General features: G+C 38.4%; 1 protein-coding gene across 1 annotated transcript; it reads left to right on the forward strand.

The window, feature by feature from the left end:
* The first annotated feature begins 17,314 nt into the window (after window positions 1–17,314).
* Window positions 17,315–18,469, forward strand: LOC141629096 (protein FAR1-RELATED SEQUENCE 5-like). The gene is made up of 2 exons (XM_074442156.1): window positions 17,315–17,608; window positions 17,744–18,469. Exons 1-2 carry the CDS (start codon window positions 17,315–17,317, stop codon window positions 18,467–18,469), a joined length of 1,020 nt encoding a protein of 339 aa, XP_074298257.1.
* The last annotated feature ends 5,627 nt before the right edge of the window (window positions 18,470–24,096 follow it).

Genomic DNA, 24,096 nt, shown 5'->3' on the forward strand with positions numbered 1-24,096 from the left:
TGTATGTTTTGCGTGATTTCTATGTAAATTTCGGCAACATGATGCGTAAACGTTATCTACCAAACCTGTTCAAGAACTAACTGCAGATACAAGCAACACAACCCAAAGAAAGAAAGGCACTCGGGCCATCGTATATACAAATGTACAAGCAATCGGGGCTTGCGCCCGAACAAAGTCCAAAGTCCATAACGGGGGCTTGCGCCCCAAACAAAGTCCAAAAATGTTCAAAATCAATGTCCAAATGTACAAAACTACACAAAACTATCTGGGCACCCTCCAACTCAAAGAACCCTCGCCGTAAGAGAGCAATCTCGGCATCCGAAACTCGAGCTCCCTCAACAAGCGAGTTTTGTCTCCTCCCGAGATCGGGTCAACTCTCGCTCCGACTCACGGCCACCTATAAACAAGTAAATTGGCTCATGTCAATCAATTCAAACAAAATCGAAAATCAAAAAATCAAAAGAAATCAAATGAGGTTCATACCTGACGACCTCGACCACCGACGAGTGCCTCGATGGCAAGAGCTCGCAGCCGGTTGGCCACCCTCCATAGTGCCACGAACCGGGATGGCGCGACCTGCATTATCAAAAGAAATTCTCGATGAAATTGAACAAGTTCAATCAAATGTGTTCTTACACGAAAGGTATATAAGCCGGAGGCTCACCCTCCGAATCGATCTTGCCGATCGTCTAGGCCAAGATCCGTCACGCCTACGTCAAAGTCACGCAGCTCGGAGATCGTCGTCCTCCGTCGCGTCGATGTACTCAAGAGTCTCGGGGTACTGCGGGGGCTCGATGCCCGCCACCTCGACCTCCCGCAAGGACAAATAATTCTCATTAATCGACGATCTTTCGTCGTAATTCTCAAAATCAAATCAAGGAAAAGTAAAAGATACTCACCACTACTGGCCGCACGCCAACCTCCCGTAAAGGAACGCCGAGTAGTCCTCGCCGGGAGAAGAAGGTCGCCGCCATCGGCACCAGCCCAGTCCGCCTCCCTCTCGGCCTCGAGGCTCCCGAACATCGTCCTCGGAGGATAAACGGGAACCGTCAACGCGTCCCGAGAGCACTGACGAGCCAAACGCTCGCCCGGATACACACAAGACCCATCGACGTCCACAACAAGAATGAGGCTCGGGCTCCTAGGTCGAAGGACCTCGGCGACAAAAGGAGGCGCTCCGGCGTCACTCCGCCCAAGGTCCGGGCACCCACTGCGACAAGATAAGGCAAAGATCATTCCTATGATCAAGTGAAGGCAAAGGATAAGAAATATAAATGAATACGAGTGGGATACTCACGTTCGCTCGGTGAAGGGCGTTCACGTCCCGCCGGTAGACATTGTGCGAAGAGCGCTTGCTCTTCGTCAAGACATCACCCAATCCTCACCACGGATAGGCCTTCTCCAGCGGCTCCGTCCTCTGGGCGCGAGACTCGGGAAGTAAGAGTACACTCACGCCCGTAGAAACAGAATAATCAATGATGATCTTTCGCGATTTAATAAAGAAAGGAATTTACCTTGGTCTAAAGGAAGGTTCATACCTCCAACGAGTAGTCCGGTCCGACGGCGCCAGGAGAAGCCCCTTCTCCATCAACTCCGGACGAACCATGGCCCTCATGAAGCGGATGAGGACCGAAAAACCAGCAGTGACCCGGTCCGGCGTCCTAGGGAACTCAGTCGAAAAAAGAAAGGGAAGAAGCTTCGTCGATAGCCTCTCGCCCTTGTCTCCGAGGTAAATCGAAGACAGGAACCACCAAAGCCACGGGCGAGCCCTCTCGCTCACCGCCACATGGAGGAGGAGGAGCAGTCTCCCTCCCATCGATCGTCACTGCCGCCGGGTCTTCCCCGCAAAGTAGTCTCGGACGTAGGTCTGGGGTACCAAACCCAAGATCGCAACAGCCTTCGGCGACAAATTCCACCGATCAATCTCCTCGCCTCGGCCGAATCCCCTCATAGCAGTCTCCGCCACACCATCTCCTCGGTCCCACACGGCACTGAGAAATCTTGCCATAATCCTCCGAGTAACTCTCACCTCACCGAAAGGCAGGTGAAACGTGGAAGTCGTATCCCAGAATCGGTCCAAGAAAGCGCGGACCAGGCTAAGGTTAGCCCGCAACTTCCTCTTCACGATATCCCTCCGGACCGAACCGGAGGACCAAACGCTCCACGCTCGATCATGGCCCTCTCCTCCGCCGACGTTCATAGTGCTCCATCATTGTCGTGTAACCCGAGAACGACCTGTTGTTCCCGGCCTCCTATAATGATTTGAAACAAAGCTATCTTTAGTTTTGGTTGAAATTTGAAAGAAATTTGAACTAAAAGAATGAAAAGAGGGTAGTGAGTAGTGAATTCCTATTTACTGGCTCTTCACCGTCCCGTAGGACGGGTGACCCTCTGCAGCCCACACGAGGTGCCTACTCTCCCGTGTCTCGGCCCACGCAGAGCTCCCCTCGGGGCGACCTCCTCGCCGACGTTGGCCCGTCTCGGGATCTCCTCCTCCTCGATGGCCTCCTCCTCGTGAGCCTCGTCTCGGCAGCCATCACCGCGGTGAAGGCCTACTCTAAAGCCTCCTCAAAGATCGACGTCTATCTCCATGGGAGTCCTCCTAAGTAGAAGCCTCATCACCGCAACGTTAAAGTAAATTCGGGCCGCGTCACATGACGACAAGCCTTTGTTAAGGAGTTTTCGAGCCTTGAGCCCGAAAAGCGCCCTTTCCATGCCATCTTTGGCCATATTCCCGCCAACCCAATCACTCATGTGATAAATTGGGTCAAGTCAAGTCCAAGTCAAAGCCTAGTTCCAGGTTCAAGTCGAAAATTTGGCAGCATTCCGCCATAACGGCGATTATGCCCTAGAAAGGTGTCCTGAAAAAGTTGTCACAAACGAAAATTTCGAGATGGTAGAAAGTTTACCCATCATCCAAGGATCCCAAATACCAAATTTCATCGCCAATGGGCATTCCTAAGGCTATTTTCGAAGCAATTTACGGTTCAGCTGTAAAACCGTCTCAAATTCACTCAAGGGCTCAAAACTCGATGAAAATTCGAAGCAAATACATGGTTATGTTCCTAACATTGCCTACTATTTGTTTCTAACATCAATTTGGCATAGAAAATCCATTTGGGGGAAAAGCCCCAAATTTTCGATCAAAAGGGTCGAAAACCCTAGTTTTCGCGGCTCAAAATTCAACAAATGTAGATGATTAATGCAAGATTGGAACACATAACTCGATTAGTCATGTTCAATGTAAGCTTTTGGATCAAACCTCGACGTAAATGGTGAAGATTTGAGAGAGAAATTAAAAGAATTGTGTTTCGAAATAATGAAATACAATCCTTCTGAGTTCGCGTTTTTACGCAGAAATAGCCAAATTGGGGAAAAGACGCAGCAGGCGCTGCGCCTCTTCCAAGAGACGCAGCTCTTGCTGCGCCTCTTCCTTGTGTTCCCTCCATACGGATTTTCAAAAATTCGTTATGAGTTCGTTATTTGTGGGCTCATCTTTGGTGCGCCTCTTCTTCAACGCTATTATATTCTTTTGGTCCGTTTCGATGATTTTCTTTCGTTCCGCCCGCATTTTATCCAAAGAGCAAAGATATTTTGCAAGTATTACTCAAGATCATTATATCCGGTATGCAGTAGTATTTTGCAAGATCGCTCACTCAAGATTTCTCCCACGACGATCTAGATGTTCCTAGTCGACAAAATATTCCCAAAGAAGAGTTTGTTTGAGACCGACGCGAGCGATTCAACCTCAAGTATTGCCGAGTTCGCTTGAGACTAACGCAACCGGATTCCCCAGCAGTTTCTACCGACGTCCCGCCGCTTTCAATATTTCTTGTTTCCCCAGAGTTCGACCAAAGTTCCCCTGTGACCCTAATGCCTTGACACCAAGTTATCTTCGACCAAAGAGTTTTGCCAAGCGTCTTGATCCGCTTCACCTGGGGTATCTCGGTATGGTTTCTTCTTATGGTCAAGAGCTTCCCTAGGTAGTCTAATGGACTTTAAACGACCCTCCCGATAGTCGACGGACTCTAAAATGTTCCCGACGACGGGTCCTTGGTTCGGACCCTCGAGCGCCTCGCGTCGCCATAGTCGTCAAAGTTGTAATCTTCGATTGACTGATGGCTATACTTTGACTTTCGCCTTGTCCAAGCCTCAGTCAAAGTGGGGGCTCTGTAGATACCTCATTTCTGCACCTCCCGCAAACCACCCGGTGATGATTGGGCCGCATGTTTGATTCGCGGAACGATTTGTGACAGTTCGTAAGATTGTCGTCAAGTGATTGATCAAATATTAAATGTCAACCTCTTAGTTGTCATCTACGTCCCGATACGGTCGTTTTGGCAGTAATTAGAGTACATTCGGAGGCCGGGTCAAAAACCGTCTCCATTTTCTGATAACTGTTAAATCCCGAGTCGGAATGTTCTGGAATGTTCCGGATATTTCTATTCCATATTTCATAAATTCTATCTTTTGGCAAATAATATCCCGTAATATTCATAAGATAATCGAATAATTTCCGTCCTACCATAACTCAAACGCGGAAATCTTTCTTCAGCAGGAGGAAACCTCCTGGGAATAGACGCACGAAAGTCTTTGTACCTCTTCCAAGAGACGCAGTACGCCGCGCTCTTCCCAGCCCTTCTTTGCATGTCTTACGTATCTTTTTTCATATCTTTCCGAGATTCACTTCCAAAGAGTCTCCGAAACCCTATTCCTCCGTGTGATTAGTATAAATAGGAGCCTTCGTTCCTCATATTTCTCACGCGAGTGTCCGCCCTTCTCTTCTCCCTTTGCATTCTAGACTTTGTTCTTACTAATTGGCGCCTACGTGCTTGGACTTCCGACCACGTAAGCTCGGATCCTTCCGGGTACCAGCCTCTCCGTTGCATGACCGACCAATTTGACCAACTACACTCAATCAACTTAAATTAATCAATTGTTTTCCTCTTACGAGGGCATTCTCTTTGCATTCGCGTCGAGCATTCGCTAGTCGATATCTTAGTTCATCTCGTTTCGTCAACATGTAAGTTTGAGGGTGTATAATCCTCTTTTATTTATTGTATTTTATTTATCGTATCATCGTTGTAAGATTTATGTCGAAAACACCATTAAAACTGATTTCCAAAACCGTGCTTTAAGACTCTGTTTTTGCGGATTTCCAGAGATGACGTCGAGAAAAGACGCAAAGAATCGCCGCGCCTCTTGAAGGAGCGCGATTCTGCTGCGCCTCTTCGTGAGGCCGCGCATTCTCGCTTCTTTTCTTCTTCTCCGTCCTCTGTAATTCGTGTGTTTGTTATTTGTTTCGTTTATTTTCTTTAATTCTTCATCACAATAGTTTAATATTCACATGTATATCGTATCATATAATTCATCATTCATTAGCATGTTCAATTCATCATAAATCCGACTTAAATCCCTTATAATTCATATTTGCGGGTTTTCGTCATTAAATTCAAACCCGGGTTTTAGAGATTCAATTTGTTCATATTGAGTTTCTGGAATTCGTCATTGATATAATTTTCATCTGCTTATTCGCATATTCGTTGTATATCCGTCGTATTTAGCCTAATTGACTTATTTCAACAGAGAACTCATTAATGTTTCCATCATAATTTCATGTAAATAATCCGTTTGCATCCGTCTCATCCATGTTTATCGCTTTCATGACCATCATTGACATGTAATAAAAGTATTAATCACTTTCATCCGAGTAAATAATTTAATCGATCCATAAAATTACCAATTAACATTAACGATTTGCAGTTCCGGCTTCACAGCCAGAACTCACCCTTGGAACAGACGCAGCAACTGCTGCGCCTCTTCCAGAGGGCGCGATCTCTGCGCTGTTCGAGATGATTTACGCCCCACGAACTCCGTTTCTGCCTTGACCTAGTTTAATTAGTCCACGTATTAACTAGCTATTATCCGTAATATCACGCTAATTCCTGTTCGTAATTTATTTCTTTTTATTCTTTTATTCTTTTTCTCAATCTATCTGTTTTAAAGGTATTTTCGACATAAATCGCCTATCCGTTGTAATTAATGTAATTTTCATTATTGTAATTTATGATTATTGTATTTCTTTTATTACTTGTATGTTTCCACATGTAAATCAACATTAAATTCCAACTTCGACCCAATTGTATGCTAATTACGTGTCAACCGACTTAGTTAATTCTCACATGCTAGGATTAAAACTTGGATGTTGCATTGCATGCATATAACCGACGATATATCAAGTACGAATAACTTCCCTAATCATTAGTAGAGGCCGCTATCGAGGCGGGCGGGATTAGGTGTTCGATCAAAAGAGCTTCCTAATACGTACCCTCACCCCTTACTCCAGATCTCCGTGAGCACCCGTGTTCATTGGCATCCACGAGAGTCATTCTAGACATAGAATGCTAAGGGTAACGATTGCTTAGTGTTCATGTCACTACTTTGTGTCTTGACATGACACGAGGTATTCGAACGGTTCCAATTTCCCATAAAAATTGGTGGCGACTCCTTACAAAATGCAAACGCTTGTTTTTCGACCTTCACCAAGCGCCCCCGTGGGCGGCCCGCTGTCCACAGGCTGCTGCTACAAGCTTATCTCTGGAGTCCTCAGTTTTATTCAGGTTTAAGGACCAGGCTTTTTCTGCAGACTTGTCTCTAGTGTCCTCAGGTTTATCCTGGTTGACTCAACTTCGAGTTGAGGGTTTCCCCGGACCATGGATCGGTGGGATGAACGGGTGTTTCGGGTGATAAGCGTAGCCGCATTGCATTTACATATCATGCATATTATTGTTTCATCTTATAGTTGTTGTTTATTTGTCTTACTCGACCTTTTGGTTGACGTGTGTTTGTTGTGTCAAAATAAAATGATGTCTGCTTTAATTGATGACGTCATGTGGTGAACCAATTAATATTTCTATTTAATTGGGGAGTAGATTAAATAACAGGTACTTGAGTTAGCTGACTCGGGAGCATGAGGTTGCATGAGGACTTAGACGGCATTACCTAGTAGTCTAGATCACTTAGTTTCAGACAATTACTATTTCTGTTATTCATTTTATTTAATTCCGCTGCGAGATGTATTTAATTACTTTTCAGTGATTCAGTTTGGATAAGTTGTAATAAGACCATTATTCATTTAAATTATTTAAAGTACTTTAATTTCTTTTGTCTTTGTAATCAGTGACTCAGGAAACTGGGATGGTAACACTCACATTTATCTAGGAATGCCTAGTTAAGGCTCTTAAATAAATGGGGGTGTTACACAATACTACTAAGGATCAATTGATGAAAACACCCTTTAATGTTGCACTTTTAAAACTTAACACCTTATGAAAAGTTTTTTAAAACTTAATACCTTAATGTGCATTTCATTCACATTTTGGTACCTTAAGTGGATTTAAGCCAAAAAAAATGGAATATTCCGGCCATTTTTTTAAAGACATGACGACGTATTTATGATGCACTCCGTTCACATTTTCAACTTCTTCCCTTCCCTCTTATAACAACAAGTCACGGTTAATTCAATTTCGGCAGTATTTCACATTTTTTTGGGCCTAAATCCACTTAAGGTACCAAAATGGGAATGAAGTGGACATTAAGGTATTAAGTTTTAAAAAACTTTTCATAAGGTGTTAAGTTTTAAAAAGTGCAACATTAAAGGGTGTTTTCATCAATTGGTCCTAATAATAACAAAAGAAAGTATATATGAATAATTAGTTAGCCAATCGATTTAAGTAAAATATTAATAGCGGGAGTAGTGAATTTGTCTCATAATTTATTTCATCGTAAATTTAAGATACGTCGTAGAAAAATATATTAATGAAATTTATGAGTTATGCAAATTTAAAGTAGTTTTATTTAATTGAAAATAAATTTTAATGCCAAATAGAGGTACCCGGGCGGGGCTGAGCAACAATACTAGTATTATATACTAAAGGTGAAGCCACCAGCCTAATACTATGACACATGTCAATAGCCTAATAATATACCGCATGTTATTATTTACAGTATTTCTAAAACATAAATAAATAAAAAATATGACAAATACATATCTTTTGGAGTATTATTTGGGGCACTTGTGGTGGTACTACTTATATGGAAGGAACGGAATCATAAGGTAAGGTTGTAGTTGTGTATAATCGTGATAGTATTGAGGGTGTTGAGTGGGAGCGGGTTTTGATGGTGTTGAGTGTGAGCGAACTTCGGGGACGAAGTTCATTTTAAGGAGGGAAAAATGTAACATTTCATTTGGTAGGTGTACTTGCTTGGTGAATGACATTTGTATTGGGGTGTTAGTGAGTCTATTGGTCGGTATTGGAGAATGCATGATGTGGAATGCTTAGGAGTCGGTGTTGGATTAGTGGATTAGTAGTATTGGTGTTATGGAGCTTGATAGGTAGTACTAAGGGTATGGCGGTAGTGTGAGTCACGTGTGAGGTTGACCATGTCCGTTGAGTGGTGCTATGAGTTGTCGAAACCTTTTTTTTTGTGATAATGTTGCTTGACATTGTAAGAGGAGAGTAAGGTTGGAGGTGTCTTATGAGAGTCGAGTGTGAACTTGGGGGACGAAGTTCATATTAAGGGGGCAAATCACCATAATACCCTTAATTTCTAGTTGTGCACTCGGCTGAATAGAGCAAAGTACTCGACCGAGTGGCCCTCACTCTACTGAGTGGCCCTTAATCGATCGAGTGAGTGGACTGAGTGCCTTCTGGGCTCAACCCAACTTTTTGTTTAGGTGTCACTCGGCCGAGTGGCTGGTGCACTCAACCGAGTGCCTTCGTACACTCGATCTAGTGTACGGGTTCAGACCCAGTTTCACGTGATGGGCTTCGTGTTATTGAGCCTCAATATAAAAACCCCCTGGCCTCGATATAAATACCCCTCCCCCCTTTTAACTTTTTTCTTCATCTTACAACTCTAAACACCTACCATCTCCTTCTCCACCACAAAACCTCTCTAAAACATCCTTCAAACCTTATCCATTTGAGATCTCACCTTATCTTGAAGATTTGTGCTCAAGATCCAACCTTTCTCATTTCTTTACATTTGTAAGTTGTTATTTATTCTTTTTACTCATGTTAAGTCTTAGTAGGAGCCTTAGAAATTGGGGGTTGTGTCTTATGGGGATTTATTTAGGGTTTTGGATAATTATATGGTTTAATTATGGGTTTACTAATATTATTATTGTTGTAGGACATGTTTGAGATAAATATTACTTGATTAATTGTAGGATGAAACTTCTTAGAGAAGGATTCTTGTGCTTGCTTGTGATATTTGCTGGATTGCTAAAAGGTAGGATTTTCATACTCGTTTTTGGTAGCATGGATGCTTACTCATATGTTTGCATATGTCATTCTTGGTTATGTTAGTCTTATATAATTGTTGTTGGCTTCATCTTGTTGTTGGGATTTCATCTTAGCATGATAATGGGTAATTAGTGTGGTCTCATATTATCATTAGATTTAATTTGCACTATAACATGAAAGAGGGAAATTGTTGTTAATCTCATATTGTTGGTGGGAATGCATTATAACATGAGGATGGGTAATTGTTGGTACATGTGTCCCTGACATGTTTGAGATTCATATTCCATGTGATGGTTGCATTTTTGGCATATTGTATTGTATACTGTGATATATGTGATGATTAGTGTATGTGGAGGATGTTGGTCGTTATTGGCGGAGTTGGTGTTGCGTATACGATTGTTAAGGAGACGTAAGGCGGTTCGGGAATCCGTCTTACACTTGGGTCGCCTCTTGGGGTTTCCCATTTCAAGAGGGATGTGCACGTTAATGGCTTGAGTATGAAGGGGCTCGTGTGGTGTCTCGACGTCTAACAGGGGTCCAGTTAGCGCCTGGGTTTGGTACCACGGACGTGTTCCAAGTACCTGTTTTACGGGCTGCGGTCCGGCAGTTTGGTGGCAGTGTTGTGATGTTGTCGATCACCGGGTTGTTTGGTACCCTGGGAGTGTCCGTCACCGATGAGAGTTATGGAGACCGTATGATATACTCTTGCATTGCATTATATTTATTTACATGTTATCTCATGAGTGTTCGTATTATTGAAACTAACATGTGTTGGTTGTGTGTAACTGTCGCCTGCTTTAATTGGGGTGGCATGTGATGAACCATATGATATTTTCGATCATATGGGGAGCAATTTGAGTACAGGTTTGGAATTGGTATTGAGCGGGTCACGGGCTGAGCTGCGGACTTTGGAGTTGTGTCGAGTATCCATGGATAGTAGATGTAGATTTCACTAGATGATTGTATTAGTTGAGACATTTTGTATTGTATAATTCATTTATGTAATTCACCAAAAATGTATTTTAATAAATGTTACTTAATTGTAATTCCGATTCACAGCCTCGGGAAACCGAGATTGTGACATTCCCGATTACCTTGATCGGGTACGAATGGGTGTTACATTAAGGGACTATGCTGGAGTTACTAGCTCGTAATTTGTTCGGATAATGTCGTTGAAACATCGGGGTAATATCATTTTATCACCTCCCAGCAAAGAATATTGTATTCTTTATTCTACAGTTATACTTTTGGTAAATTCAATTTTGTTACTGTTAATGATTGGTTAATATGATCTACTCATTGATTTCAGTCCATATTTACCTTTATGGAGTTGATCGCTTTAGTTTACCTTAGCAAGTACGGAATACTTGGTAGTTGTTAGATTTGGGAGGCGTTGATATTATCATGCAAATGCTTGTCATTCCGTTACTCAAAGAGAGGTATATATGCGAAGTTAGTGAGCAACTAAGAGTCATCGCCAATACATAATTACATATTATTATCCATCAGTTATGATAATTTATTATATCATAACTCATCTAATACCGACTATTAACATTCCTAATAAATTAGTTATGTTTAATTAGTAGACAATTGACTATGATGCATATACATTCAAGCTGATCAGACATTGCTTCTATAAAAGATTTAGAAGTAATAAATTGTAAGTTTCATTCATTTTGTTTCTTACCTAATAATAGATTTCACTAATTATTAATGAAATTTTAAATAACAGGGGGAAGCCAGGCTTTAGCTTCGTGAGCATCATTGAGTGGGAAAGATGAGATACTAAGAAACATGTTATTTGCATCACTCGTATCATAAACAACCATATAACCCCTGATATGACGGCTTCCTAATATGTTTACTAACGTATAACTTCTTAGGAATGCCAACCAATACACACCATTATGCCTAATCCATAAGGACTCGGGGTTTGTAATGTTGATATATGCTTCCCAACTTGAATTGAAACCGAGGTCAGTAAATGGTGATGGTGTAGGCTACGCATTGTACTTTTGTTCAACTACTCTCTCAACGGAGTAGAGAACGTTGATCAAGAGTGAGTGTCGCTGGTGTGTTAAGGTTGTACCTGTGTCAACCACTATCATTTAGATGTCATGACCCCAAATTATGTTGTCGAAGCCTTGCACAAAAATGTTGCTGAAGTTCATGTAATACTCATTGTATATATATAAATGAGTACTTTTATACTCTCCTGGAAATTGAGACACATCATCCATCAGAAAGGATCCATCCATAGAAGCATTAATAGGAAAAAAAACTATCTTGTTTTTCCAAGTTGGTACGACACTGCCACTATGCCATTTCTGAACCCTGCAATGCCCTAGAAGCATGACAAAGGAGTCGAATAACTTTCATTGTAAAAGTCAATACCCAATATGATTGTTTTATTGATTAAGGTGATACTCTCACAACAAAGAAATCCCATTGAGGTGATACCATCGCCATAAGAAGCACAATAGATGCAGACACCTTGGTCACAATTGTTGCCAGGTATAAGGTCCCATAGAGCACAGTCTGATCGCACATTGCAACGATTAATACGACGTGTGTTTGAGCTGTTATACTTATATTTATATCTATATCTATATTTATATTTTTATTATTGTTTTGGGGAAAAGTTAAGATTATATTAATCACTCAATTTTTTTATTATTATATTATATTTTTTTTTTGAGGAAATATATTATATTATATAATATAATAAAAAATTATATTATAATTTTTTTTATTATATTATATAGTATAATATAATATATTATTATTATTATTACTATTATTATTATTATTATTATTATTATTATCATTATTATTATCATTATTATTATTATTATCATTATTATTATTATTATTATTATTATTATTATTATTATTATTATTATTATTATTATTATTATTATTATTATTATTATTATTATTATTACAGATAATGCACATTAATCTTCAAACTTGTGTTTGTGGTGAAATGACACAACTGTTGCAACAATTAATTACTTCTACACCTCTAATCCACTATATAAATAAACGAGTAGAACAATAACCTTACATGCAATCCTCACTTCTTCATCATTCTCTCCAATAAAACACTCTAATCTTCAATAAGAAAAATGTCTCTGTCTCTTTGCTGCACACCATACTATAAAAATCATAATGACAAAAATGAATTCATCAACAAATATAATGAGTGGAAAAAAGGCCAGTTTTCTGGTAAATGGATTAAAAGTTCTGCTGATAATGCTATTGAGATGTCTGAACCAAAAGACACAGTCACTCCTCATCCTTTTCTAAGAAACCCACACTCTGTTTCTCTTATCTTTGATAGATTAGAGAAACCAGTGGTCGAGGCCTGCAAGTCTTGGTCTTCTTGGTTTCTTTTAGGAACCAACACAACAAAAGGGGACATTGATTATCAACAACAGTTGGTTGCTGAAAATTATAGGGGAGTACTTAGTCTCACAAGGGAAGGGAGATTGGTGGAAAGATACTGTCTTTGCAGAAATTATTCCACTAAAAAAGAAAAAAATGCTCATCATAAAAGACAACAACAACAACAACAACAACAAATACAACAACAACAACAACAACAACAACAACAAACAAACAAATTATAGATTGTATGATGATAAGTCTGCCAGTGAGGGCTATTATGACTCTGACTGATAGATTAATTTCCCATATATTAATATTACTTTCTGTTGTAATGTTTATTTTCTATTATGTTATGTTTTTTTTCTCCGTTTTCTTGTTTTGGAAGCCTTAAATTGGCTTTTGTGCTTTGAAAGCCTTAAATGGCCTTGTGGTTTTAAAAGCCGAAAATGGCTTTTGTAAATATTCTTAATATTAATGAAATATTATTATATGGTTTATTTCTTTGTTTACTACTTTGTATCAAACATTCAATCCATTTTATATAAGATAAATCAAAATCCACGTGAATACTTCATGCAAAGCTGATTAGATATGAATAATTTTACAAATGAACATTATCAGTGTAATAAATGTTCCTTTAAAAGCATGAAACTGCACATCTGCAAGAATACATCATGTATAAGCCTTAATTAGTAATAAATCCACATGAATACTTCATGCAAAGCTGATTAGATATGAATAATTTTACAAATGAACGTTGTCACTGTAATAAATGTTCCTTTAAAAGCATGCAAATGGACATCTGCAGGAATACATCATGTATAAGCCTTAATTAGTAAGAAATCCACATGAATACTTCATGCAAAGCTGATTAGATATGAATTTACAAATGAACATTATCAGTATAATAAATGTTTCTTTAAAAGCATGACAATGGACATCTACAGGAATACATCATGTATAAGCCTTAATTAGTAAGAAATAAAATTGCTTGTGTTATTACCATTCTATGCAGAATATATGTTGTTTTGAAAGAATAGCAATCTGCATTGACCATATTAGAATTTGATTTCTGCATTATAGATGGAATAATATTCGTGATATTTATTTACTAACTTTTATTGTAGGAGATAATGAGTACAAGTGATGTAACCACTGCTTCTTCTACAAATAACATTGTTACCACTCCAAGAACAACTATAATACCATCAAATGTGCCCTGCTATATTCCATTTTTCCCAGAGGAAAAAAAAACCGAAACTAGGACAAGTATTCCAAACACTAGCACAAGCAGAGTTATTTTACAAAGACTACGGTACAATATATGGGTTTACCACAAGACTCGGAACAACAAAAATATTTAGAGGCAGTCAGTCAGTAAACAATTTTGTATTAAGGAATGTTCTGTGCAATAGGCAAGGCGAAAAGAGAGATAGAAAAAAGAAGAGGGTTGATATTGCTGTTACTGATGTCCAATCTGATGTATCAGAAAAAACCCGTATAAGGCCGAGTACAAGAATCAAATGTCATGCGTTGGTACAGTTCAAATATCAAGAAAACGGAACCTGCATTGTTACCAGATTCGATGAAGCCCACAACCATCATCTCGCTTCGCCAGAATCTACGATGTTCTTGAAAGGAAACCGAGAAATGACAGACATGCAAAAACAATTTGTGACGAAAGTAAAGGTGCTAAAACTAGGCGGTGTGAAAGCCTTTGGAGGGTGGAAGGAGCTGTATTGAGCTTACAATAATGTCAATGCTACTGAGGTTGATTTCAAAAACTTTGTCATGGACATAGAGTCCTACACTGGTGATTATGATGCGCAAATGTTCGTTGAAAATATTATTATGAAGAAAGAAACATGCAGTTCATTCTACTTTGATTTTCAACTAGATGAAATCAACAGTCTGGCCGCAGTGTTTTGGGCAGATGTGATAAGCATAAAGAACTACCTGCTGTTTGGCGAAGTGTTATCGGCAGATGCTACTTATGGAACGAACAAGTACAACATGGTGTTTGTGTCTTTCACGGGAGTAGATCATCACAAAAGGTGCATAACCTTTGGAGCTGCGTTGTTAGCTGATGAGGGTTTCGAGTGTTACACATGGCTATTCAATACATTTTTGGAAGCATTGGATGCAACACCCCAATTATCCGGCCAAGATAATTGAAGCATTACAGTCTCGGTTTCCCAAGTTAGTATTTCAAAACTTAAATCAAAGAACGTTTTATTAATGTAATGTTTAATGATTTACATAAACGTAAACAAACGAATAAAAGTACAACTCATGACATCTATACTCTTCTACCCAACTAGACTCGTCTCGTGACTCATCAAGCTCGTCCCGTCTCCCGCGTGCTATCCAAATAACCTGTACTTAACCTGCACCCCATATGATCGGAAATATCATATGGATCGACACAGGCCACCCCAAAAATAGGTGAGAATTACACAGACACAACAAACATCAGTTTCATTAAATAAATAAAGTGTGACACGACTCGAGTGTGTGAGCATGCAACATAACTACAACATGAATGAACCCCTATCAAATAACCACCACCAAGGTACCGGGACACGCCCAGACATACCGACAACCATACTGGTACCGAAAAACGCCCAGACATACCGATAACCATAAACAGGTACCGGGACACGCCCAGAAGTACCGGGTCCGGAAGCCAACCGGATCCCCTGTCAAAGGTCGTGTCTGAACCACACGAGTCCCTCCGTAACTCAAGCCATTAATTTGAACATCCCTCTTGGAGTGGGAAGCTCCAAGAGGCGACTTAAGCGTAAGTCGGTCTCCGAACCATCTTACGTCTCCTAAACAACAACACAAATCCTCCAACATATAAAATCACAACCGTCACAATATGAAATGCATGACATACCATATACATGTCATGGATACCAGTTCCTCAAATATCCCGACTCGTCGAGCCGTCAAAACCAATTCGTACAATACGACTCACTCAATGCAAATAAATGATAAAGACTCATTTTATAAATAAATGCAACCATGAAACTGAGTAGGATAAACCTATCTCACAGTATATCCGCATAAGCAATCCGTCACACAAGCTAGGCTCGTCTCGTAAACCGTCTCACAAAACCCATCTCCTAAAATACAATAATAATACAAATACAAATACGTATAAATCTACTAATCTATTTATACAAATACATATAAATATACTAATCTAATACTAATTGAATACGTATACAATAAATAAACCCGTCTTATAAACCTACCCAAAACCCGACTCAACTCAACCAATCCCGCTACCCACCACCTACTACCGCCACCGTGGCCACTACCACCACGGTAGGCCACGGCCGACAGCCACCACGGCCAGCAACAACACAACAAACACGGCTACATCAACAACCAACAACCTCGACATTCCCTTACTCAAACCGACCACCACAACCCTCACCGTGGGCCACCACCACCACTATGGTCACGACCCAACCCCAACATGCTATCTCCCCCAGATCTGACCCCCCAAAACCATGACAACCACCATAATAAACACCAACAACGAGCAACACAAAGACGACAATAAATAGGCCGTACATCCCCTTTTTAAACTCGTTTTTCGACCACCACAGCCACCCTACCCACCAACCAAGACCACCATTGTGACCTCCTCACCCCCCTCAACACTATCATCCCAAGGTTGACCCTAGACATCCACTGTAGGTGGTTAAAAAATGCGTCTTAAGACCGTCGCATAACCACAGCTATAAACAACAAAATACTCGGTCAAAGCCATAAATATGATGGTCAACGATAGTCAATTGGGTGGTCAACCACGACCAAAGGTGAGACGGGGTCAAGGCGGGTCGATGGTATAAACTAAATAACATAAAGGCTAGTATAAGACGGTCTTACCTTACGAACTTGAGGCGGAGGGACAAAATCTTCTCCTCTTCTAAACTCTCTCTTTTCCCTCGTTTTCTCTCTTATTTGTGTGGTGGAAATGATAAGGATAGGGTAGTATGGGTGGGGATATGTATATAAGGGTAGAATGGTAGGTGGGAGTGTATAATACATTTATTATTATTATTATTATTATTATTATTATTATTATTATTATTATTATTATTATTATTATTATTGTTATTATTATCATCATCATCATCATTATTATTATTACTATTATTATTATTATTACTATTATTATTACTATTATTATTATTACTATTATTATTTTGATTATTATTATTATTATTATTATTATTATTATTATTATAATTATTATTATTATTATTATTATTATTATTATTATTATTATTCCGTCTCAAGCCCAACTCGCTAAATATAATAAAATATTATTATTATATAATTATTAAATACGGAGTATTACAATGGGAGGGCGCCAACCAAGAGTCATAATAACCGATCAGGACAAATCGATGAAGTCAGTAATCCCACAAGTGTTTAAGGAATGAACGCACAGACTATGCATGTGACACATAATGAAGAAACTAAGGGAAAAAGTCAGTTATCAATTGTTTCAAGATGGGGATTTTAAGAGGAGACTTAACAGGTGTGTTTGGAACAACTAACTTGAGCCTGAGGAACAACAATGGGGGCAAATAATGACTGATTATGACCTTATAGGACACGAGTGGTTTTCAGATTTGTACGATATTAGGGAACAGTGGATCCCTGCCTATTTCAAAGATGTTTTCATGTCTGGGTTGATGAGGGTTATTTCGAGGTCTGAAATTGAAAACAGTTTCTTTGACAGGTTCCTCTTAAGTCCGGTGACACTCATTGAGTTTTGGATGTGCTTTGAGAGTGCAATGGAAGCACAACGACACAAGCAGTTCAAGTTGAACAGTGACAACAAACACTCTCAAATTCCACTAAAAACAAAGTTGAACCTCGAAGTTCATGCTTCTGAAATACACACACACACACACACACACACACACACACACACACACACACACACACACACACACACACACACACACACCATTTTCAAAGACTTTCAAATAGAATTAGTTGCAGCTTTGTTTCAGTGCGGCTTGAAAGACGGGGAAAATATTGATAACACAAAAGTTTTTATCTTAACATACTCAGAGTTGCTGAACAACACATGGAACATAGCGTATTCGCCGGATAACAACGATGTTACTTATTCCTGCTCTATGTTTCAGAAACTGGGCTTGTTATGCAGGCACTGCCTTTGGCTTCTATACAATAAAATTTTTCAGAAAATACCAGAAGAGTACATAGTGCAAAGATGGACTAAAGCTCCAATGAGTAAGATTGTCATTGATAAAGATGGGAAGGCCATTGATGTCTCTCAACTATATTCTGACCGGAAAAGTTTGACGATCGAGCTGTGGAAAGAGGTTTATTCCTGTGTCAGCGTAGCGGAATATGATGAGGAGGACATGAAATTTTTGATTGAAAAACTGAGAGATGTTAGATTGGAGATTATTGATAAGAGAAGCTTCCCAGCAACGAAGAAAGACAAGATGAAAGAAATGGAAAAGTATGTTGGTTTTAAAAGACCTGAGAAATTAGTAATTCAACTTCCTAAGAAATCTAAAAACAAGGGTAGGGTTAGGGGAAAGAGAAATAAATCACAACTATTAAAAGCCCTCAAGAAAAGAGGAAGAGAAAAGAGGTACTGTAAAACATGTGGACGACAAGGACACAATTCCAGGACCTGCAAAGAAACAAATCATCTAACATGTATGTATATTTTTGATTTCTTCTTAAAGTATATTACGTTTTGAGTAATAACCTTCCAAAATCATCATTTTTATATTGGGACATAAGGTCTTCGAGCAATGAACATTACAGTTGTTCGGAAAGGACATAATAACTCTTCTAAGATTAAGTTGTTAAGTAAACACATAAGGTCTTCGAGCAATGTGCATTACGATAACATAAAATGAATATTAATATAGTTGTTTATGTAGCAATTTTCTCCATGTAAAATCTAATAGTTTCTTAATAATATGTGGCATATTTACCAAATATCACCATGAAGATGAGGACGAGGAAGAAGATGAATCTGATAACGAAGAAGATGATGAGGATGAGGAGAATGAAGAAACGGAAGATGCCAATTTTTGATTCAAGGATAAACATCCATGTTATGGTAGGAGAACATTTTTAAAGCCTTGTACTTGCTATTGGATTTTTTTTGTCAAAATACATTACGTTTACAGTAAAGGTACACATACATTGTTCTGAAAAGACATAATAAACTAGATTAATATTTCTTGTCAAAGTACATTACGTCTTCATTAAATGTCCATAAGTTTAACAAATATAGTCCATAGCAGTAAACTTCAAAAAAGGATATTGTGAACCCTTTCCCATTCGAACGGCTGCAAGACTACAAGACACCCTAGAGGGTCAGAGTGAATTTTTTTTGGGGACGAGATTAAAACTAGGGGGTCGGGTATCCTAAAATTAGGGCAGGAAAGGGTTTAGGGTTGGATTAGGCAGCCCGCTACCGCGGAGCCGCCTAATCCAACCCTATACTATTTTCCTTATTTTTCATTCGAACGGCCGCAAGACCAAAAGACACCCTAGATGGGGAGAGTGAAATGGAGATGAGACTAAAACTAGGGGCCGAGTATCCTAAAATTAGAACGGGAAAGGGTTTAGGGTTTGATAAGGCAGCCTGATACCGCGGCGGTGGCTAATCCAACCCTAAACCTTTTCCCTTATTTCTCATTCGAACGACCGCAAGACCAAAAGACACCCTAGAGGGGCAGAGTGAACCCTTTATTTTCGGGGACAGGATTAAAACTAGGGGTCGAGTATCCTAAAGTTAGGACGGATAGGGTTTAGGGTTGGATTAGGTAGCCCGCTACCGCTGCTGAGCCGCCTAATCCAACGCTAAACCCTTTACTCTATTTCTCATTCGAAAGGCCGCAAGACCAAAAGACACCCTCGAGGGGTAGAGTGAACCCTTTTTGGGGACGAGATTAAAACTAGTGGGCCAGGTATCCTAAAATTAGGACGGAAAAGGGTTTAAGGTTAGATTAGGCAGCCTGCTATCGCGGAGCCGCCTAATCTAACCCTAAATCCTTTCACTTGTTCTAAGGATGAACGAGGGTAAGAAAAACACAACCCTTAAAAAAGGGTATTGTGAACCCTTTTTAAAGTCATCACTTTTATAAAGTGGTAAATAAAATTTTCGCGCAATTAACATTAGGGTTCTTCTGAAAGGACATAATACACTTCATTAATAATCTTCATTAATATTTCTTGCCAAAGCATATTACGGATGCATAAAATGTGGAGTATGCTAATCCAACCCTAAAACCTAATTAGGGGATTTGTGAATCCTAAACTATTATAAATGCATAATAGGGATAAATGTGCTTTACCAAACTTAGGTACATTATAATATAATACTATGGACATTGTTAAAACGTTAAAGGGATACTTTGGTTTCGTTCTCTATCTGCTCATGATGATGGACCCTCATTCACCCCCACTCAACATACACATTTGCCCATTATCATACCAGTTAAAGTAAATCACAGTATTGCTCTCTATTTACACATCAAGATTAGGGATTTACCCATTCTCAAACTCTCAAACAGAAATCGTCTTGGGAAGATGAAAAATGTTTAAATTGATTTGACATTGCTCATGTGATTTGAATCTGAAACTTGATTCAAATGGACATTCCAAATAAACTGCAAATACATTTCTACAAATACGAAATAAACAGCAAATGTTTCTTAATTTATCGACAGTAATATAATTCTAAATAAATTAACATCAAAGTTATTTCTCCCTTCTTGGTTGACGGCAAACAGAGCCCTGAACACTTCTCTCACCCCCGAGCAATTTGTCCCTAAGATGTTTCTTGTAACCGTCCTTTAGTTCCGTAGCCTTGACCACTGCTGGCCAATTTTCAAGATTCAGACCGTGGAAAAGAGCATAAGACTCTCTTAAAGCTCTAACGCCAGAGAGTAATTGACAGTCCATTTTAGCCTCTGTGTATTACTTTTTTTTATTTGTTTCAACTTGCCGGCAATGCTGTCTCGTTCGGCCGTGATGAATTTCATTTGTGCTTCTGCAACGTCCAGCCTTTCTTGTAGTGACTTCGCATTTGGTTCAGAATTACCCAGCCTGTCATACAATTCTTTTTCATGTTCTTCTAATGCTTCGTTCTTACCAAGCACCTCAATAAGATCTTATTCAAGTGAATCTCTTTCGCGTGTCATTTTGTTGAGATCAAACTCCGTGTCAGCGAATTTTTGCTCAATTTCTGGCATTATTTTCACGTTGGTAATGGTACTCATTATGCACCTGTTAAACATAAACGTGATTTAAAATATTTTTTAATTTATTTTTTTACTAAAAGATCTAGCATTAGCCATACCAATAATATGCAATGTATGAATTTCTTTTTCAAAAAAAAGGAACATTAACCATAGTACCTTTGCAATAGACTAGTGAACGCAAGAATTTATATTGAGATTTGCTTTCAAACTGCTTAACAGTTTTTTTCCCCAGAGTATGTAAATACAATAGTTTTTTAGATAAGAAAAAGAGCAGTTGCAATTTAAGTGTGTTGTATTGTATAGGGAATGAGTGTTTATATAATCACATTAATTAAGTGTCTTCTCAACACCTCAATAGTTGCGTCATTTCATGAAATTCAGTTTGATAGTCAGTCACAATTACATGAACTATGGTGTCGTTTCACATGGATTAATTTATTACTGCCATATGAGAATGTCATTATTACATGCATTATTACTTGATTTGAAAGGGACGTTGTAAATAAACGTAATGTACATTGTAATCACAGTGCTGGGACATTTCTTTGCATAATTTTTCAGCACAAAATATTACAAGTCATTATTTCGTTGGCTTATTTAACAACACTCTATGTAAATATATTGAAAGAACATTAACACATAATACTATGTGTATTTAGAATTTAATTAGATGAATAACATAATTTGTACCCAAGGTACATTCTGAAGAGATTAAATCTATATCATATGAAATGGAAATAATTCAAAACCATGGCAGGATATTGTAATATTAGAAATGGACATTTAAAATTAGTAGCACGTACAACGCACATTAAACAGATTGATTTAATAGAATAAAAGCAAGTTCGACTACTGGTCGGGAAATTGATGAAGGGATAGAGTCAAAATCTTCTTCTTCACCGTCTACATATATAAGGTTTCCTAACTCAGGTGCAAATAGATATTGAAACAGGTGCAATGCCCTCCTTGTTAATAAATTGTCTGTCAAGTAGCAAAGGCACCTTCTCAGAACCACTTCATTGTCCCTGATAGTTGTCCTAACCCCGCATGAAATGCTAGTTTGTAATCTCTTTTCATATTGCTCTGATAAACGGACTCCGTCGTTGTGTAAGATAAACATCCTTTCCCAGCACTTGCATACTACTTCCATGTTAGCTCTGTCAGCCTCATTAACTTTTTCAAAGATTTTTAGCATGTAATGTTCATGTTGTAGTACTGTGTTTTTGGCGTAATTGTCCTGCGCTTCTGCGTTTATCTCATCCTTCTGGTTAAATAATCATCCTAGAATTGTCTTCTTTTGCTCAATAATAATGTTCAATAAACTGTTTCCTGTCATCCTCATGTTTTTGTGTGCATATAGATGAAGAATGGGTTACAATAAAACATACAATTACAATCATTTCTTCAACATGCATACTAATATACCATAGACTTCAAACAGCATACCAAAACACACAATTATACTCAGTTATTTACAATTGTAAGTAGCATGTATATTATTTTATTCCCTTGAGCACAGAAACGAATTCATTGCAAATGTTTAGTTAATTAAAATGAACATCCCATTCAATTGAAAACGAAGAAAAACAGACAAAATAAAGGCGAATGAATTTAACCTAATTTTGGCATTCAATTAGATGAATAAAGTATAAAAACCAAACAACAACTCCAAAATAATGGACAAAATTCAGTACAACTTACTAAATGAACATGGTTAGCAGAAAATATTGTGAGATGGAAGTGGAGAATAATCGAGATTTCCCAGCAAATTATAGAGCGTGAAAGAGAAAATGTATGGCGAAGTTACATGATGGTTGAAAGATGTATTTTAACTGACTGTTTACTTAGTAAAGTTGGAATGAAAGAAGTATGCCTTTTATCTATTTTAGGTCTAATTGTGTATAATAATTAAACATAAAATATTAAGAACCACATAGGATTGGGCAAGTGGGATAATTGTGGGGAAGATATGAAATGCTAGTGAAATTAAAAAGATTATATATTTACTCGATTCGAATATTTGTATCTGCTTTATGCCCTCTTCTCACATAATCGGTTTAAATATTACTGTATATATTTTGCATCGTTCACTTGTCATCCGACCAAACACGATTTATATTAATTGAATCAATTGTCAGAGGCTAAAGGGAGAAAGTAAAACAGGATGACATTTGAATTGCTTGAAATGAACATTGTACTATTTAAGCAAACGCATCATCGATTACTTTAGATGTAACTACTGAAGTATTGAAGAATACACCGTTGAATGATTTGTATAACATTGTAGATATGTTTTGCAATTAAACACATCTATTGATTCAATTTAAATTGCATGGACAATTTAGAAATGTAGAATGAACATTATACCAACTACGGATTTGCTTTTAGTTAACAAGGTCGTATTTTCAATGTACCTTGAAATGATACTTCAAAACTAGGCAATTTTTTTACATAGCGAAACCAAGATATTAAAAAAACAGGAACTATTTGTAAGTATCAATAACACACTGATGGATGTTTAACAATGCTATTACGATGTTTGTTGTGCTTGAATGTTATTAGTGCACATAGATACTTAAATCTCAGCAAAGACAACGGTCTCATCTGCCAAAAAAAAAAAATTAACAACTAGAAAGACGAGATTAAATTTGTTGGTCTTGATAATTTATAAGTGAAATTTAGAACTCACATCAATATTGGAGAGTCACATTCCCAATTCAGTATTCCCTTAAATGTTTTCATGTGCCTCATGGTGTAAACACCACAGTCATAAATATTTTTGTTATTTCTCTATGGAAGATTTACAATTAAAGAATCCATGTCCATGACTATATTACTTTTCTCCATGGTTGATTGGTTTTCACCTAAGAACCTTGCAAATGCATCACCCTATAACACAACCGCATAAATTAGCTGACATGAACCATAAATGTACCAATTAAAATCAAACAAACAAGTCGTATGCGAGGGGCATTAAAGTTTACCACTTCAAGCAGAGTATCACCATACTCTTTTGAGACGCTTCCCATTTTAACATGTTTGTCAAGGATCGTGAAACATTTTCTTGGTAGGTTGAAAGTACAAGACGAAATGATTCTTAAGTGCAA

The sequence above is a fragment of the Silene latifolia genome, chromosome Y, assembly GCF_048544455.1.
Source record: "Silene latifolia isolate original U9 population chromosome Y, ASM4854445v1, whole genome shotgun sequence".
NCBI classification, from domain to species: domain Eukaryota; kingdom Viridiplantae; phylum Streptophyta; class Magnoliopsida; order Caryophyllales; family Caryophyllaceae; genus Silene; species Silene latifolia.

Excerpts from the sequence above, each read along its gene's own strand:
- LOC141629096 (XM_074442156.1), top strand. The coding sequence starts at position 17,315 with ATGACTGATTATGACCTTATAGGACACGAGTGGTTTTCAGATTTGTAC. Across the intron at positions 17,609-17,743 it reads AAACAAAGTTGAACCTCGAA|TGCGGCTTGAAAGACGGGGA; the intron begins GTTCATGCTTCT and ends GCTTTGTTTCAG.